The 17,722-nt window shown below is 41.8% G+C and overlaps 6 protein-coding genes across 6 annotated transcripts; 1 reads left to right on the plus strand and 5 right to left on the minus strand.

Moving 5' to 3' along the window:
* Positions 1-110: 110 nt before the first annotated feature.
* Positions 111-2,490, plus strand: EAF02_001358 (uncharacterized protein; the record flags this gene model as incomplete). The annotated part of the gene is made up of 4 exons (XM_038897406.1): positions 111-550; positions 605-1,133; positions 1,189-1,274; positions 1,332-2,490. 4 exons carry the CDS (start codon positions 111-113, stop codon positions 2,488-2,490), a joined length of 2,214 nt encoding a protein of 737 aa, XP_038762381.1.
* Positions 2,491-3,985: 1,495 nt separating this feature from the next.
* On the minus strand, positions 3,986-4,846 carry EAF02_001359 (uncharacterized protein; the record flags this gene model as incomplete). The annotated part of the gene is made up of 1 exon (XM_038897407.1): positions 3,986-4,846. One exon carries the CDS (start codon positions 4,844-4,846, stop codon positions 3,986-3,988), a length of 861 nt encoding a protein of 286 aa, XP_038762382.1.
* A 2,203-nt stretch (positions 4,847-7,049) lies between these two features.
* Positions 7,050-8,068, minus strand: EAF02_001360 (uncharacterized protein; the record flags this gene model as incomplete). The annotated part of the gene is made up of 3 exons (XM_038897408.1): positions 7,050-7,424; positions 7,490-7,649; positions 7,755-8,068. The coding sequence occupies 3 exons, from the start codon at positions 8,066-8,068 to the stop codon at positions 7,050-7,052; spliced, it is 849 nt and encodes a 282-aa protein (XP_038762383.1).
* Positions 8,069-9,615: 1,547 nt separating this feature from the next.
* On the minus strand, positions 9,616-11,508 carry EAF02_001361 (uncharacterized protein; the record flags this gene model as incomplete). Its single annotated transcript, XM_038897409.1, has 3 exons — positions 9,616-10,736; positions 11,014-11,226; positions 11,307-11,508. The coding sequence occupies 3 exons, from the start codon at positions 11,506-11,508 to the stop codon at positions 9,616-9,618; spliced, it is 1,536 nt and encodes a 511-aa protein (XP_038762384.1).
* Positions 11,509-12,415: 907 nt separating this feature from the next.
* Positions 12,416-14,042, minus strand: EAF02_001362 (uncharacterized protein; the record flags this gene model as incomplete). Its single annotated transcript, XM_038897410.1, has 3 exons — positions 12,416-13,506; positions 13,562-13,777; positions 13,844-14,042. 3 exons carry the CDS (start codon positions 14,040-14,042, stop codon positions 12,416-12,418), a joined length of 1,506 nt encoding a protein of 501 aa, XP_038762385.1.
* An 890-nt stretch (positions 14,043-14,932) lies between these two features.
* On the minus strand, positions 14,933-16,566 carry EAF02_001363 (uncharacterized protein; the record flags this gene model as incomplete). The annotated part of the gene is made up of 3 exons (XM_038897411.1): positions 14,933-16,014; positions 16,085-16,324; positions 16,404-16,566. 3 exons carry the CDS (start codon positions 16,564-16,566, stop codon positions 14,933-14,935), a joined length of 1,485 nt encoding a protein of 494 aa, XP_038762386.1.
* Between the last annotated feature and the right edge of the window lie 1,156 nt (positions 16,567-17,722).

Genomic DNA, 17,722 nt, shown 5'->3' on the forward strand with positions numbered 1-17,722 from the left:
ACACCACTTAAATCTACGTTTATCACGACTTCCTCTTTTGCTCCCAACATACACTAATTCATTTATTGTTCATCATTCGTTTTCTCAGGGAAGTCTTAATATTGTACATTATGGCGGATCCTGTCGGTTTCACAGCAAGCGTCATTGGTATTGCCACACTAGCGGTACAACTTGGGGATGCCCTGAGGAAAGCAGCTGAATTCTGGGAAGCTGTTCAGGATGCTCCTTCAGACATTCGCCGCTTGTCTAAACAGCTTCGACTTGTGGCTAGCGTCTTTCATACAATTCGACTTGAATATGAAGCTGGTAGCATACCTACAAATTTCGAAAGCATGGTCAATGACGCTCTGGAGTTAGCAAAAGACGATATTGATCAACTCTCAGAGTTTATCTCGGTTTTGTCGCGAAAGTTATCCGTTGCCAATGGGAGTCTCGGTAGGCAATGGAGAAAAGTTCAGATGGTCTTGAAAGCGAGCAAGATAGAAAGGTTTAGGGATAACCTTGAAAGCGTCAAGACCACTATGGCCCTACTTCAGGGAAGCAGACAACAGTAATATGACCCTCTGCCTATAAAATGATTATTTAATTGACCCGCTGAGTACAGAGCATCCTTGATTCGAGTCAGCAGTAGGCTCGATGTCCTAAGTACGAATATCAGCTCTATAGCTACTACAATAAACTCGACACACCACATTGCGCTTCAAACATCACAAGAAATGACACAGAGTCAATCATTTCCCTCAGGTGGATGGAAAAGTACTGCTGGTAGCGTTTCTAAGTCTTTTAATCAATACAAGACGAATTTCTTACTAGGCACTCTCAATTTCCGAACTATTTCTACCACTCACCGATATAACGATGACGATGGGACAGACGATGCCGACAATTCGACAACCACCAAGACTTTCCTGGTTGAACTTTTAATGGGATTTACGACATGTCGAAAAGGGTTCAGATTCACGACGACAAGCACTTTTGATCATTTAACACTTGATGTTGTTCGGCGTCGACCAAATAATTCCGAAATCTTTCGACTATGTGAACACGGCAACACTCAAGGTGTGAAAAGATTACTAGATCGCGGTGAAGCATCTGTTCATGATGTCGACGAGGACGGAGAGTCTCTTTTACATGTAGGTATCGCAACACGAAAAGATACATAAACTGGCATTGCTTATTGTTTTACAGATAGCCCTCTGGCGTGACAACTCGCAGCTTTGCACAATGCTTCTTGATCTCGGGGCTGATGTACACTGGGAGGTTGATGATGGCGAGTAAGTTATTCGTCATGTAATTAATTCACAAGGAAACCCGCTCATATGTTATTACAGTCCCCCTATATCGGTGGCATCAGCATTGACTTCTTTTGCTGCTATAGTTGAAGCTGGATTTGAGTTATGGCCGTTCTTTGTATCGCGATCAGGTGGGCCTTTTTACCGAAAATTAAGTATTTCCGTATGGCGTTATATATTCCAGCATAAACCAGCTCAACCAATCGGAAATGATCCGGCTTCAATGTTACCACGGGTTATCGTAGAAGCAGAAGATGCCGAAGTTGTCGACTTTTCAGTTGCCAGGGTTGCGGAAGACTTATTCCAACTCGGGACTTTCGATTCATTTCATTCCGGGAATATTGCGCAACGAATGATATCCGATCTTGTAGGCACATGGCTCGTATCATTGTCCCATCATTGGTTTTTTGGAAAAGAAAAATTTGAAGTGATCTTATTCGAGTACAAGATTGCCCTTATCTTGAAGCAAATACTAAAACCCTTGTATTTACGCGAATCAAATGGAGAGCACCTCCCGCGTACTATCACTGACATATACATAGAGGGAGTTGTAGAGATCATAAAAGCATGCCTTTGGAGCGTGGGTATTACCAATGCTGTGTTTCGAATATGGTCGAAACCCTTCTTTGAGTTAGGAATTGATCTTTTTCCTCATCATCCACGTACCGAGAGTGACGGTCAAGAGAACAGCGACGAGGGTGGTAGCGATGAAAAGAACATTCCAAAAAGGCATTTGAAAGGCCACATCATCCATTGTTGTAAGGGCATAAATTATTCGGTTGTTCATGAGCATCAGCAAGACAATCTTTCGATTGAAATAGATGTTACAACTTTACCGGAGTACTCACATCTTGATCCCCTGTTCTTATGTGAAGCTGGTCGGCCACGTTGCGATCGAACTGGTGTGGGTAGATGCCTCTCACAAGTCGATGAAGCTTTCGTCGAAAACGGAAAGTTCTCCAAGAATATGCCTGGGCAATGGGAAGAGCCACTGGTTCCAAATACGACAATGAGGCTCCTTCAACATTCGATATCTTTTGAGCCCCCTCAGATTTGTTATAGCATGGTTCAAGAACTAGACGAGGCTTGGTGTACATTTGTTACCGAGGCAGACATCCAACGAATTGAACAAGATTTGCGAAATGGCACTTTGTATGGCTTAAGCGAGGATACACCCAAAAACCCCGGGGAAGAGTGATACGAGAGAAGTACTGATTTGAACATGACATCTTCCACGACTGTACACTTGATCAACAAAGGGTCAGAATCGAAAGTCGGAATACTGGATCAAGCTTTTCATCCACCCATATGAGATCATCCCGAGGGTTAGAAACGCGATTTTTGCATTTTTCTCCAGGTTAGATGCTCATCTCTATCTTTGATTAAGTACTCAGGCGTTGTTATTTGGGATGTTGCTTTTATTTGTCTTGGGGTGATAGTCTCCGGAAGCTTTGCGATATTGTTATCTCTCGATTCTCTAGGTTGTATTTAACCACTATCATTAATGTTCCATCTTCAGCTCGATATAAACTTTGTTGTCCAAATGATGTTGAATAACCACTTTCGCAACCGGTTTCACATAGGATCATTCATTCCATTGCCCTACTTCTAATTCAATAATCGGCACAGCTACTCATCTACTCATACCTATTACCTAGTGTTTAACAAAGTATCCCAATCCACCCGATATATCGCCAGAGAAATCGAACAACTGCCGTAAACTCCAGTATATCCCATCTGATCACGAAACATCACGTATCTTGGTATCCCTCCAATACCCAACTTTGCAATTCCCCATTCTACAAACTCTCCTAGAAACCATTCCTATACAATCACCAACTTCTCCAGAAAACTTAAAACCATCACATACACAAAATCTACCTCATCCTACCAATACACCCATCTAATCTCCACAACACCCCTATACGAAAGCGAGCAAATCCTCAACTTTCCACACGAAATGCGTAAGGTTATCACTGAAAAGCTCCTATATATGTTGAATGATGTCAATATCTCACAGTTACATTACAATCTACCATACATCTAATAACTCTCTAGATAATTATATAATCACATGTCATGACTCGACTCGATTCTAATAAGGCGGCGTGTGAATTATTCGTATTCATAACTAAATCGGATACCCTACTTTCTGACTACCCCTGTTTTAGATCACTTTTTTATATCAAAAATCACTTTTTTGATTTATTAATATCTTTATTAATATATAATATAATTTAATAAAAATTTATATATATGTATTTACAAGACATCTGACTTGGGCTTCTGATTTTGTGCGAAGAATATTATACCGACATTATGACAAAAATTCATTCGTCGCATGGATGGAGAATAAATTGTGATGTAAAAGTTTGGCCATCTGGAAATATGTGTCACGGATTGGTTATAACTCTACTTAGTAGGTTTGATGTTGATCAAACTACTTATACCCTTTTGGGTTACGTGGCTTAGTGGTAGAGTACTTGGCGCCGTGACAATATGAAGCAATTAATATCATATTGAGATGTATGTAGTACTGCTGAGTGGATCGATTTACCATCTTTCAAAGTTTCCGAAAGTGGTCAAATCCTGATAGATGATATATCGTATTCAGGGACGGTGTATTCGTATCAAAACATGTAATTCTACAATGATTTTGCGGAAGTGGAGATACGGGTGATGGTTGTAGCATGTCAATGTATCGACTTCGTGGTTTGGAGCATTTCAGACTCGAAAGTGTCCAGATACGCACGTGCATCTTCCTCTACCGATGAATAAATCCTTCCCCCACAGTTGATTTGATTACTTTCATGCGCTTCTCGTACGTCGATTGATGTCGTTAGGTTCAATAGTCCTGATGTTCCTCGAAAAGGTTCCAAGTAAGGTTCCAAAAGACTGCCTAGAACAAGTGAAGGAACTGCGGAGGGTGGAAGTGGTATTGGTGTTCGCAATGAGAAGCGAATGTGAAGTTCTTTGAGATTGCCATGTTCAGCCAAACGGTTTCCAAATTCTGTCAAAAATTTAGACATCTTTGGTCTCCGTGATTTTAACGCCAATGATGTATCATCATCCTCAGTAAAAATGTCGATGCGAAGCGACGTCATAAATCTCAGGAAGTCAGGTAAATGGCGCGGTAGACTTGTTTTTTTGTGGAATCGGCTTGCTGGGCTTATTAGCCAGAAATGTAATTTATCGGCCCCATACCATAGTGGCATGGCTTCATGATAAATCTGCCGATTCAAACATAGTATTTCTGGGTAGCAACGACTTTCATCTTCCTCTGAACACCTTTTTGTAGTATATGTTACAAGCTCGGGATCTCTTCTTAAATGACCCCGTGTGATTACTAAGAATTTTTTGGAATTAGGTTTCGAAATTGGACCAAGTTGCTTATATATCTGAATCCGCACTTCTGCAGGAAGTTGTAGAAATGGAAATGGATTGGCAACAGACGATTTATCATCTGAATTTTTCGAAGCAGCTCTAGAAGTAATTATTTTTCTGGCCCTTGAAGGAAGAAGTTTGAGAATCTTAGACCTCCGTTTCGGTGCCATGTTGCATGAAAATGTGGTATATAGAGTTTTGAAAAAAGTAGTAAGATATTGGATGAAAGTTGCAGTTGCGACTGCTGAAATGAACCACGATAGGAGGACAATGAATGTATGAATCATCGACCGTTGTTAGATGACCTTTCAGGAACTCAAGTAGCGTGATCACTCTTCGTGGGTAACACTGGCAATCAAAGAGGGATTGTGAAAGAAGATGTTGATACTTGTACAAGTATCAATATGTAGAAGTATTTTTTGAAGTAAACCTTAGAAATTGAGAGTTGAAAGTTGGAAGTTGGAAGTATTTTATAGTTGATGAGTCAGGTTAGCTAACTCACTAGAGGAGGGCTAAGCAAGAGGACAAGTATTTCTTCATTGAAGATCAATTCAATTCCAGGTTTGAGAAAAGATGATATGTTGATCAATACTCAAGCCACCAATAAAATACATTGAGCCAAGTAGTAAGCTTCAAGACTAAAGATTGCGAGAGATATATAGAATCAATGACCAGATCTTCGACTTCGAAGTTCACAATTCTGAGCCAGAGAGCAACTTGCAACGAGACTCGAATAACATTTCGCAACTCAAGCCTACCTTTCGTACTGATGCCATTGGCGAATAATCCCGAGCATTTAGTTTGAGCCCATTCTTCTGTTAAGATTCGGAACATACCTACGAGTATATACCGAGTAGGTGATGAAAGCAATAGAGGGAAAGTGTCCAAGATTGCCAGAACTGGAATGAATGCTGATAGCCTCCAGGGCTCGCAATGTCTGGATGCCATTTCCCAAGCGAGTATTTCACAATTCAATTCAAACACGTTGGTTGAGCATTTCGAAGTCATAAGAGTGAGGAATGAAGAAAGACTGAAGTCACTCAAAGCAGAACAGACCATTCACCAAGTAGCAGGGATATAACAGACAACTTCCAAGGTTAAGATACATAATAATAAATCTACCAATCAAGCCATACAGACAGCCATACGTGGACAGCCACACAACCATGTGCACCTGGGCACCCGACATAGCCGCACATCCCAAGTCCAGCCTCGCAGCAAGGCTAATCCGTCCCCCTCCAAAAAATTCATCCCAAAAACATCCCAAAAACATCTCCAAACCCATCTCCCGCCCCACTCTCCTACAGATTTTTCCACCCTAGTCCCAATCCATCCATGTTTGCACCATTTGCACTCGCTTCTCCCACGCACAGACCACTCCCAATCTCTATAAAATCCCTTCCTCCCCAGACCCTCAGGGAAAAAAGTATCGACAATACTTCAAAGAATCATTTCTTTAGTAAACGTCCTTCTTCTGTGTTCTCTACAAGAGCCACAGACTCCAACTGGGACGATGAGTCGATCCTCGATACCCTAGAGTGAAACCGTTTTTGCTTTCGTTCTTTCCGCAAGGAAGGCGTTTGAGTGGCTGGAGACAGTGGCTTGATTGTATAGAAAGTGGTGATGATCTCGACCCCCTTTTGGTTCTCTTAGGAGTCTGGATTGGGGTGGGTGTTGATGGACGTCTGACCAGTTTTTGAATCTTTTTTTTCATTGCAGATTTGGCCTTGGGCTGGGTTGTAAAGAAGAATTTGTGGTGGTGGGATTCTTGCGTGGGATGTCATTTGATTATTGAAGCTATTCGCAAGTTGTGCGAGAAAGTTTTTCAATATCGAGCTGTCGATCTGCCATTTTTAAGCACGAAGATATTTACTCCAGCCAAGAAGGAGGTCTATGGACACCTAGCAATTATCAGTCCTTTCAAAGCCATCCATTCGAGGTCATGCTTCAATAAGATGTTATATGCGGTGTCTGTAATAGCAGAGCAGCCTAATCACGGCCCCAAGAGATGAAGTTAACCAATTCTCCGGTCCATGCGAAATACCTCTAGGAACAAGAGCGGAACATCATTCCCGGCAGTCTGGAGTGCGAAAAGTCTTTTATGTCCATAATGGGATTGATATCATGGACGTATGAACGACAAGTGCAATGGTGGTGGCCATTGATAACACTATTTTCAATTGGATCAATTCTTTTACTGTTAATTTCTTCTATTTCTACAACTCTTTCACGCATGGTATATGTACTTCTCAAACTTTTACAAACATTCGCTACATCGTCGCAACTATTTCCACAGAGTATTGACGCCCATCTAACCATTTTGAATATCGTTCAGATCAATTTCCCATCACATCAACATTCATCCACCCTCAACTATACACTTGCTTGCCTAGTCTTTTGTTCCTCGCTCCTCCCCCCAACACTCCCCTCCTCCAAACTTCCACTCCTCTCCCTTCTCGTCTCTCTTCCCTTATCACTCCATGGGAAATGCCACACTGGCACCGTGAAAAAACTATTCGAATCATCTGCCAATCCACCTAGCGTTACGTACCACGCTGCAAACGCTGCTAGGAGTCCAAACATTCCGCCTGCTTTTTGGAAAGCCACATTTGGACCTGCTTCTCCAGGGTATAAGTAGGCGAGACCGAGCATTAGGAAGGTGAGAACGACCATGAAGAAGAGAAAGGAGAAGACGACGGTGGAGCGAAGGGTGAGGATCCAAAGGATAAATGTGAATATGAACCAGCCCTGGAGAAATGTTAGTTGGTGGACTTATGTGGTGAAGGGGGTATAACTAAGAAGACAGGAATTACCATGAGGAAAAATCCAAACGCATAGTAAAAATGTACTGGATTTTCATAGGAGGCTTGAATTCCAAATCCACCTGGTGTCAAGATAATCGCGAGAGATATCCAAAATCCTCCGTAGGAACTTAATGCCGTGGCACCAAACGTATTTCCGGCTGCCATTTCCCTGCGTCATTCCTCATCAGCCAAAGTTTCACACACTCTAATCCGATATTCCTCCGCAATAAATTGAGTAGACATGAATCAACAGATATAAGAGAATTTAACATACCACATCCCCGCCAATAACTGAACCAACCCACCATACCCAAGGGCCAACGCAACCACAATATTCGGCTCCGAAACATCTCTCGTATGCCAATTTATCAAGCTTAATACGAATGTCGTCAATGCAAAAGCAGCAAGTCCTAAAGGTGCAGGATTCGCTATGTTTTTCTTAGGAGCTCGATACAGACCGGGTTGGAGAGCACCAGCAAAGGGGGCAAAGTATATGGAGTTGGAGGAATTGGTATGAGCGTGGGCTAAGGGGTTACCGATATAGAGGGCGGGATGGGGATTGCGGTCATGGTGTGATGATGATGCCATTTTTGCGTAAAGAATTGGGGTAGGGGGTATGAAAGGAAGCAGAAAAAAAGCACAGAAAGAAGGGTTGATATACTTATTTGATGCTGTATTACTTACATGGTGATGATCTACGCCAATGCAAGATAGCCATCAACTTCGGAGCATTCTTTCCACTCAGAAGGAATATCATTCGTGACAATAACGCGGAAATTTATTTCTTTCCGCTGCGAGACGATACAGAGAAGCATTATTTTGATCCGAGCGCTCTTCTCCGCACCCCACGTTTCCACATCGATACAAACGCGTGTGCCGAATATGCATGTCCTAGATCGACGTCAAAGATCGACATCTGCGACCCCTCACCCAGTTCTTGGGTATGGGGTGTATTGTCTATTGTGGAAAGATGTGGTTGACGTACGCGGCGCACGAGAGTTTGAGGTTGGGGTTTTGATGGTCTGATGTTAGGATCATGATTCACGTCTGCACGTGGAAGCTGTGATTTTATACTTGAAAGTGGCGATCTCGTTGCGATATGAGACGGAATTTTCACAATTGGTACATAATTTATAAAGTGGTTATCCGTTAATGTTCTGTATAAAATTTACTCTAAGGACAAATTGATGTTCATATGAAGGATGTCAGTAAAGGTTGGGAGTCTCGGAGTGTGGGGAGGAACTCAAAGATGCCGTCATGATCTGTTGGCGCTAGTGCTCTAGCTCCAATTTTTGAGTCAGGTGGTGCACGTGAGTGCGGACTTATTCTTCCATTTGTCCTTTTTCGAATCGTGATTTCGAAGAAAAGTGGTTCATATTCATGATACATTGCGATGAGATTGATGGAGTGAGATGATATGAAGAGCTATATAAGTCCGCTTCACTCTTGGTGTTCAGAACATGTGACGAGATGAGAGTCCGGAGATATGTATGAGTTATTGAGATGTTAGAGTTCGTGGTAATATTTCAATAAAGACGATACGAGGTATGAAGAGGGCAAGATGTATGTGAAAAGGGGGCAGCAAATGGTCACCAAGTACGATTGAAGGAACGAACAAGATCCAAAAGTTCAAGGCATCTCCGACTTTCAAAAATTCATGGGCCAGTGTCAAATCACTCATTATGTTTTATATAAAGACCAGACTGAGTGGTTTGAATTGTCAATGTCATATTACCAATCTACGAACAATATTTGAACATTCGCCTGGTTCACCAATACTGAGGTATCCTTGCAAAGATCAAGAAGGAACATACTTTGAGCTTCGAAAGGTATATCGCCCCAGGATATCTATATCAACAATCCGAGACTTTGAATGCTTGAAATTGCTGACACAAACAGGCGAAGACCCGTTTGAGAGAGCTTCACGTGGATGAGCACAAGCTATTATTAATTAGGTGCAATTTCTCTCCATTCCAGCTACCGCTTACAAGATCATCATCGATCCCTGAAAGCAAAAGCACTTTCCTCAGAACTCTGTTCTTCATCCCCCATTCAGTTCCTTCCCTGTCACATATATAAAATATCCTTCATCCTGCAATTTGAGGAGCCCTGCAGATATCCTCATTGCTACTGTTTCATTCTTCTCCTTTCCCATTACCCATCTTGCTGGCTCTATTCCTAAACCATACCATCGTCGGTTCTGCGATATCAAGCTTCTTTCTTTTCATGAGTTTTCTGGGCTCGAGGTTATCGGCTAAAGGTTCTGCTGCAGAGGCGGCGTCCTCGACCTCAAATAATTCATACACTTCCAGTGTTTTTACTGCCTTGAGTTTTCGGAGCTCTCCTTCGAGCAGGGAGGTTATGTACTGTTGGTGAATACTCTCGGCCGAGTCCAAAGAACCCAAGTCCAAGTTAAGTAGTAACGACCAGTCTTGGTGGGGGTCTTTCTGCACTTCAATCACTAGTCTCTCCAAACCGGTACAGAATCTATTGATGATCGGAACATATAAACGAAGGCTATCAACCAGGTCCTTGGAGCACAACGATTTTGTTAAACCATTGGGGGCATGCGCAGAGCCGCTGAACTCACACATGTGTAGGATGACTGTTCCACTTAATTTTAAAGTCTTTAGCATTCCAGCCTTCTCTTTCCCAATCGCTTGGAGAAAGCGGAAAAAGTGGTCGTGATAGCTGTATGCAGCCCAACAGTCTTCGAGTACTGGAGTCCCCGAGCTTTCAATCAAGCGAATAGCGTCATTAACGGCAAAGGAGTCGGGCTCGAAACTTTCAAATGGCTCTGTCACGTGAACTCGTGTGAACAGTAATGGAACTTCATGCAACGGGCGCTGTGTGATCCCCTCGAACTCGGGTACATTCCAGCTACGTGTATTCTCGTGATCAATCCAAGAAATGGGACTTCCGGTTGCACTCCAATCCATGGTTGTAAAATGGAACACGTTTTCCTTATACAACAACTTGGTTGCATTGTCTCTGAAGCTTTTGCACACTCGCAATAGAGTCGCGTCTATCTTGGGGCGGTATACCTTTCGAAGTTCAAAGTATGTTCCTTCTTGATCTTTGCAAGGGTGTGTGATGACAGTGTTAAAGCTGAGTTCTGATTTAAGACTATGTTCACCATCCAGGGAATAGGTCTTATGAGACTTAAAAACCTGTGCCCAATCTGATGTTGTGACGTCCGGGGTTATTGCATGATCCTCAATTGTCAAAACCCAGCCGGAGACAGCATCAATGATTTCTGTCAAACACAATTAGCGGTGAATAATAGAATAGCAATCAACAACGAATGTATGAATTCATGATACCATGAGATATTTTGGCGCGATTTTGCTCATGAAATGTTCTTTTGGACTCTCTGGAGTTTTGTAGAATCGATTTTCCTATTTCCATAATATATCGAACAATAAAACCATGTCTTCTTGGAAAGAAATGAAAGAAGTGTGGAACAATTATGATATTTGGGGATTGAAGAGGAGCTCATCTTCTATGTATTCATTGAAGAACGAACAACTTACCTTGAGGAAAGTTTAGCAAGTGCCGCTGATGATCCCGAGGCAGTGCCCATTCGCTTTGACTCTGATGTGCGACCAGCTTCTGGAGTCCTTTCTTCTTCGGTCGATCAATCATAGCTAATGTCGGAGTATTTTTAGCAACGTGGTATATTCTCTTCGGGTCATAGCTAGTTTTCCTTTCGTATCTAGGAATGGTCGCTGTGAAGTATTGAACATCTGCGATTGACAAAATAAGTACATTGCACCCCCAAGCAATCAAAGTTACTTTTTGAGCTTGCATTGGAAAGTCAAAATACCAGAGCCGCAGATATAACGAAAATTATCCTTCCAAAAGTAACGACCTTCAATCCAATGCTTCTTCGCATACTTCTTCAGGGCTCTTGATGGAAGCTTTTCCTCAGGAAACTCTTTGCGTGCGGCATCAAGATCGTCTTGAGTCATTGGCGGAAGATTGTTGATATGTTGGCGCGGAACACGGGGAGGAAATCGTGGTGGCATCTTTGTTCTGGCAATACACAATTTTGAGAGAGAATAGAGAATTTATTGAAGAGAAATAAAAGAAGAGAGAAGAAATCACTATTAATTTATAGTATCAATCCATTCGAACATTCTTGTTTGTGTGATTGATTTTGGGTTTGATCTCGCAGGAAACTGAACTTGAGTTTGTAACTTACATTCGATTTGAGATTTGAGGCATGAGACTGAGAATAAGGCACGTGCCAGACTTCAATTCCCGTTCTGACCTGACCTTTCATATTCACTTTTACTCTGCTTCACTCAATTCATGCATCTCATCTAGTGAAGCCGGATAGGTACTGCTAAAGATACAAGTTAAATCACGTGCCGACTTTGGGCAATGATAACACGGGAAATGATCCATGGTTAGTCACAACACAGTACCATCCCCTAACGGTCAACTTATTTCTTTCAAGTGGACATCTTGCCCAATCTCTATGGTTTATCGATACAGCATAGGTATAGAGTTATACAATAGAGCAGAGAAAACAATGAGACGGTCAAACAACACTCGAATAAGACCGGGGAAGTAAGAGAGAGTAAGTTCAAAGACACGACAAGAAGTACTTGATCTGCATCTTATGAAGACTTATTACTTGTAGATTGTTAGTCAGAGCTCGTTGAACAGAATATATCAATGGTCCTCTAGTTGAGAAAAGAGTCAGTTGGCACAAAATTATCATTGCAGCAGTGGATTTGTTATGTTTTGCAGACATAGGCACCTGGAATCTCAGTATAGTTTGATGGTTCAACCATTGAGAGACATGTTTCTTGTAAGCTCAGCACCTGTTATTCATCAATATAATGCTCAATCTTGCTGAACGCCAAACTTCCGGCCTCATCACCTGTCCCTTGAAAGTTGCGGGACATTGGTCTTCCTTCCGAAACATCAAACAGAAGTTTCTGCAGAGCTACTAGTGTCATCATCACTAAAAGTCAAAGCCTGCATTCTGCTCTGCAGTTTTGCCTTTTTAAGTGCCTCAGGTCCCCGCAGGCGAGTTCTCTCAGAAAACCATGCCTCTGTTTCTTTCGCACACTCTACTTCATCCCGGTGAACCTCATAGACCTGTAGATATCGAACCGTGTTCAACTCTCTGATTTGATTTTCTAGCAAATCTTGCAGGCGCGCATAGCCCTGGCGTCCTCGTTCTTCGTAGTCATAGAATGTTCGCCCCCCCCTGAAGCTATCGCTTGTTTCGAAGTCTTTCCTCATGACAATTACTAACTTTTGCAAGTTCGTGCAAAACTTCTTGATGAGAGTAATGTATAAAAGAAGACTTTCGATCAAGTTATCTTCGCAACACTTGTAAGCTTTCGTACAACTGGAGTCTTGAGAGCAATAGTGTTGCTTGATGGGTCCGCTAAAATGCAGAGTCTTGATCATCGCAGCCTTGCTTGGCCCAATGGCACGAAGGAATCGTGCAAAGAGATCGTGATACATATCAAAGTACAGATCTTGCACTGGTGTTCTGTTTTGGATGATACTGATAGCATCATCGGCCATTTCTTGTCGCATCTCTGTGGCTTTTTGGCAGTCTCTTCCCTGGCAAAATGACCTATGCGACCCAGGGCTTGGAATTAACCCGTCTTCAAACAAGCTGTCTGCGGCACCCAATTTGCCGGTCTTTGTTGTCGAGAACTTGAATTCGTTTCCTGCATATAGAAGTTCATTTCCCTGGTCACAGATGCTCTTGCAGACCCGCAGAATTGTTGCGTCGATCATATGGCGGCAAACTCTGCGAAGAACGAAGTACTTTCCCTGTGCATCATATCGTTGCTCGTGTATCACTGTGCTTATAGCGAGAGATTCGAAATGAGGCGTATTTGGTTGAGCCATACCATAACCTGTTCCCACCAACGTGTAGGTTGAATGGAGTTTGGAGTCTTCATACTTGTCCATTTTGTTCGAGGTAGAGACATCAGGTGCGACAATGAAATCCTGAGTCCTCAATGTGAACCCAAAAATTGCGTCCAGAATTTCTGTATCCAGATGATTAGTATTCAGTTTGCAATCGGAGTTTTAGAGTTAATGTACCTTGCGGGAAGTTTAAAAGATGACGGGGATGGTCACGAGGCAAACACCATTCCATATCGCTCTTGTGAGCAAGTAGCTTTGAAAGCCTCTGTGGCTTTGGTACATCGATCTGTGACAGCGTTGGGGGACCACCCAGTGGAACCAAGTACTTCTTACCGTTGTAAGGACAGCGAACTTCTTTGGTTCTGGGTACCCAAATTTGATTATAGATGATATCTGAAATGATCAAAGTAAGCAAGAACTCTTTAAAATTACTAGGTTGTTACTGTGATTTTAACATACCATCACCGCAAGTGTAGCGGCAGTTGTTTTTCCAGAACCATTTATTGCTGCTTGATCCGTTCCAATTAGCGTGGGCGTATTTTTCCAAAGCCCTGGACGCCAGCTTCTCTTCTGGATTCTCGCGGCGTGCCTGTACTAGATCCTCTGGAGTGTAAGGTCCAAACGGAATAGTGCGGCCATAAAACCTGGGTGCCGACATTTCGATGTGCTTAGGGGGGTATTGAGATGTTGGAGTTGGAGTTGGAGTTGGAGTTGGAGTTGGAGTTGGAGTTGGAGTTGGAGTTGGAGTTGGAGTTGGAGTTGGAGTTGGAGTTGGAGTTGGAGTTGATGTTGATGTTGATGTTGATGTTGATGTTGAAAGAAACTTTGTAGGAATGGATCTTGGATGGAAGGGAGCTTATAAAGCCATGGGAAAGAGTTAGACTCGCTTGTTTCGACGCTAGTCTATACAGCAGACATGAAGCGACGCATCAGCGCATCAATATTCAAATGAAACATCCCAGCGTATACACTCGAGATGCCGTATGGCGTAATTCAATGGGAGTCTATACTAATGTTTATATTCACTTTGCTCAATTTTTACTTGCGCATTTATCACTCGCAGTAACAGCGACTATATTATTCCATGCCCTCTCTCGTTCAAAGTATACTATCCGATTCGCGGGAGAGTTCAGTAAAGTCATGTTTTTGAATGATGAGAACTGAATGTTAGGGTGATGAATGCAAGGTATTTATATATTTTGGAAGAGTTATTCATTTGCAAATTGGAATACAATTAAAGCAAACTTTCCAAAGTCACCTATTGTTAAACGTGCACGGGATTGGTCGTTAGCTATCAGTGAAATCACTATTTAGGTAAACTCTATAAGGTTGTTGAATCACGATTGTAAGAGTAAAATAATATTCGATGATTCATGATAATGTATCAGTTGAACCCATTAATTACTAGCTAAAAAAAACCTGGAGATACACAGGTCAAAAGACCGAACTGAACTCCTAGCAACCTCGCCCAATGAAATCAAATCATGCTTGACTTGAGTCTCTCAATTGTTTATCCATACAGTATCTGTTTAGCACTCTCAAATAATCTTAAGCATTTGATACCCAACCTTTTGCCCTATCCTCAAACCATTTACAAGTTTCTACAGCAAGAGGAAACTTCATTGGTTCATAAAGATGATTCTGCTCAGTTGGTTTCGCTTCATTCCGGGTACAAAGAACCAAAGTTTTGACTGTCTCTAACTTTCTAAGTTGATCTTTCAGGAGCGGAGTTAGATTTACCAGGAAGCTAGACCATCTCAACCATTCTTTATTGTCGTAACGACGATGAACATCCGGAGCGATGTTCAAGACAAGCTTTTCTAAGTGCGGACAAAGCTCACGGATAAATTGTAGATAGATAAGGAAGTTCAACATGAATCCCTCGCCACAATTCTTATGATGATCTCTTCCTGGATCGCAGCGATGAGTTTTCATAGTTCCAGAAAACTGGAGAGTTTTGATGAGCTTCGTATTCTCAGGGCCAATGTTATAAAGGAATCGAACGAAGGGATCTTGGTAAGCCCAGCCTGCTAAGTCTTTGACGCCAACAGATTGTTTTACTTGAGACACTACGTCTTTAACTTCGGATAACCATTCGTTATATGGCTGTCGTACTCCAACACTCTCTATGTGTCTATCTGGTTTGAGGACGTTCGAGCTTGAGAGAGGTCCATCCTGATCGTACATCATAAATTTTCGCGGATTCCTATAAGTTGCAATGTCAAACGTAAAAGTGTTATGTCTGTACAGCATCTCCGTACCATAACTGTGGAAATCTTTACATGCTCTGAGACAGCTTGAATCAATCATTGGACTCAAAACATTTTGCATCTGAATGTAAGGCCCAAATTCATCGCTCATTTCTGTTTTCTTGATTGATTGTGGTCCTCTCTCGAAAAACGTATCTCCAAACATTCCAATGGATGGATGATATCTTTCAGCAAAGGCATACACACGGTATCCATGACATGGGAGGTCTTGGAGAACAGGTTCAGGATAAGGAGGGCGAGCGATTTGGTAATGGGCTTCTTGGTAGTCGCTGTTTTTGTTACTAGTCATTGCTCTAGGGGCTATAGAGCCCACGTCCTCGCCGACAATGAGATTATAACCAATAATCTTGTCCAGAATTTCTATAAGTTGAACAAAAGTTAGCCGCTATCTACTTGGGAAATCATAAGAGTCGAATGATAGCAAACTTACCCTGCGGAAAGTTGAGCAAGTGTCTAGGATGAGGTCTCGGTAGATTCCAACCTCCCTCACTTGGATGAATTCCAATTGCTTCACGAGCTGCAAGTGTCTCCTTAGTTACTCGGTCCACATCCTTTAGCGAAACCGGACTGTCCCAATAATCGACATAAACCTGAGTCTCAGTCGTTGATCTCCAACGTGAAAGATTTTTCCAGAGTCGAGGCTGGGCTTTATAATAGTAGTATTCAATATCTACAATGATTATCAAGTTAGTATGCGTTGAAAGATTAAAGCTTTTCAGTGATATATATGCCTCTGCAAATGATATGACGTATTCCATCTTTCATAAACCATTGATTATGGATCCAGCGAGCAAGAACTCGTTTCTGAAGGGCCTCTTCAGGAGTAAGATCTGGAAATTCGGTAGATCCACGGAGCTGCTCTTTCAGAGAATTGTTCTTCTCCATATAAGATGTTCTCTCTTTTGCAGACATCTTTGGTCTTGACGGAAGATTGAAATGGCCAGGTATTGAACATAACAAGTCCATCTGAAATTCTGTATGTAAGATAAAGTTCTTGATAAATGAAGTTCTTAGTAGATGAAGTTCTTGGTAGCTGAATCTGTTGATGAAGGGAGTCCTTATCAAAGAAGTTATTGATGAAAGATGAGAAGGAGAGCAAGAGAACTTTCTGAGGTGGGAAGTGAGTTTCCTTATAAGTACTCGTGGAAGTCTTCTTGGTACCATCAACAACCGTAGCAAAAGAGTTTAACAAAGATCATCGTTAAAGCTAACAATGTATCATAGATCTATTTCATGATTGGCGGAATGCTAATGATATATCAGCAATACGGACTTGTACGGTCCTATATCAAGCTTTAAGCAGATAATTCAATCTGTATAAAGATGACGTATTAGAATCTACCTCTCCATTCACAATGTACCACATATTGTGATTAATGATTATTAGTTGATCGTGAATCATAGAATAGCAATAGCAACTTGTACGGCTAGACGACCAAGTATAAGCATGCGATTCATGTTATCCTTATTGAGGCACATGAATATTGGTGCAATTTCTGATGTCTCGCTGCCATTTGCTTGCTTCGCCGAGCGCGGTAAACGGTGATAATTTACCCGCGGTCAATTAATCCGTATCATTTGCATAGTATTTCCCTCTTTGAATCATCCTTGAATCTGCTAACAATTGAGAATAATTTGACTGTAATGGTTATATTATAATCCTGCGATACGAAACCGTTTCTTGGGGAGAAATTGAAACCCCCCTTACTAGAAACCCCGCGCTCGCTTAAAAAATGCTAGCCTAGACTTTGGTTTCTACACCATCAATTCCTCCTGTATTGTTCAGATAGCGAGTTTTACCTGATTTAACAAATGCAGTAATCTATACGATGCTTGAAGTTTTAGCCTAAGAAATCACTTGTAAAATTTTTGAATGTCTGGAAAATTATGCACTCTTATATAGAAAGCGATGACGTGAATGAATTTAAAATATTAAACATTTCTAAGTCTCTCAAAAAATGCTTTATCTTTCCATACTTAATCAAATTTGTGAAGTATTGGACGCATTCGTTGTCATAGAATTTGAGTAGCACTCAAGGATGTTTGAGCCAAACTCTTACTCTCGGAA

Source organism: Botrytis sinoallii, assembly GCF_014898435.1.
Source record: "Botrytis sinoallii strain Bc 23 chromosome Unknown BSIN_002, whole genome shotgun sequence".
Classification (NCBI taxonomy): Eukaryota; Fungi; Ascomycota; class Leotiomycetes; order Helotiales; family Sclerotiniaceae; genus Botrytis; species Botrytis sinoallii.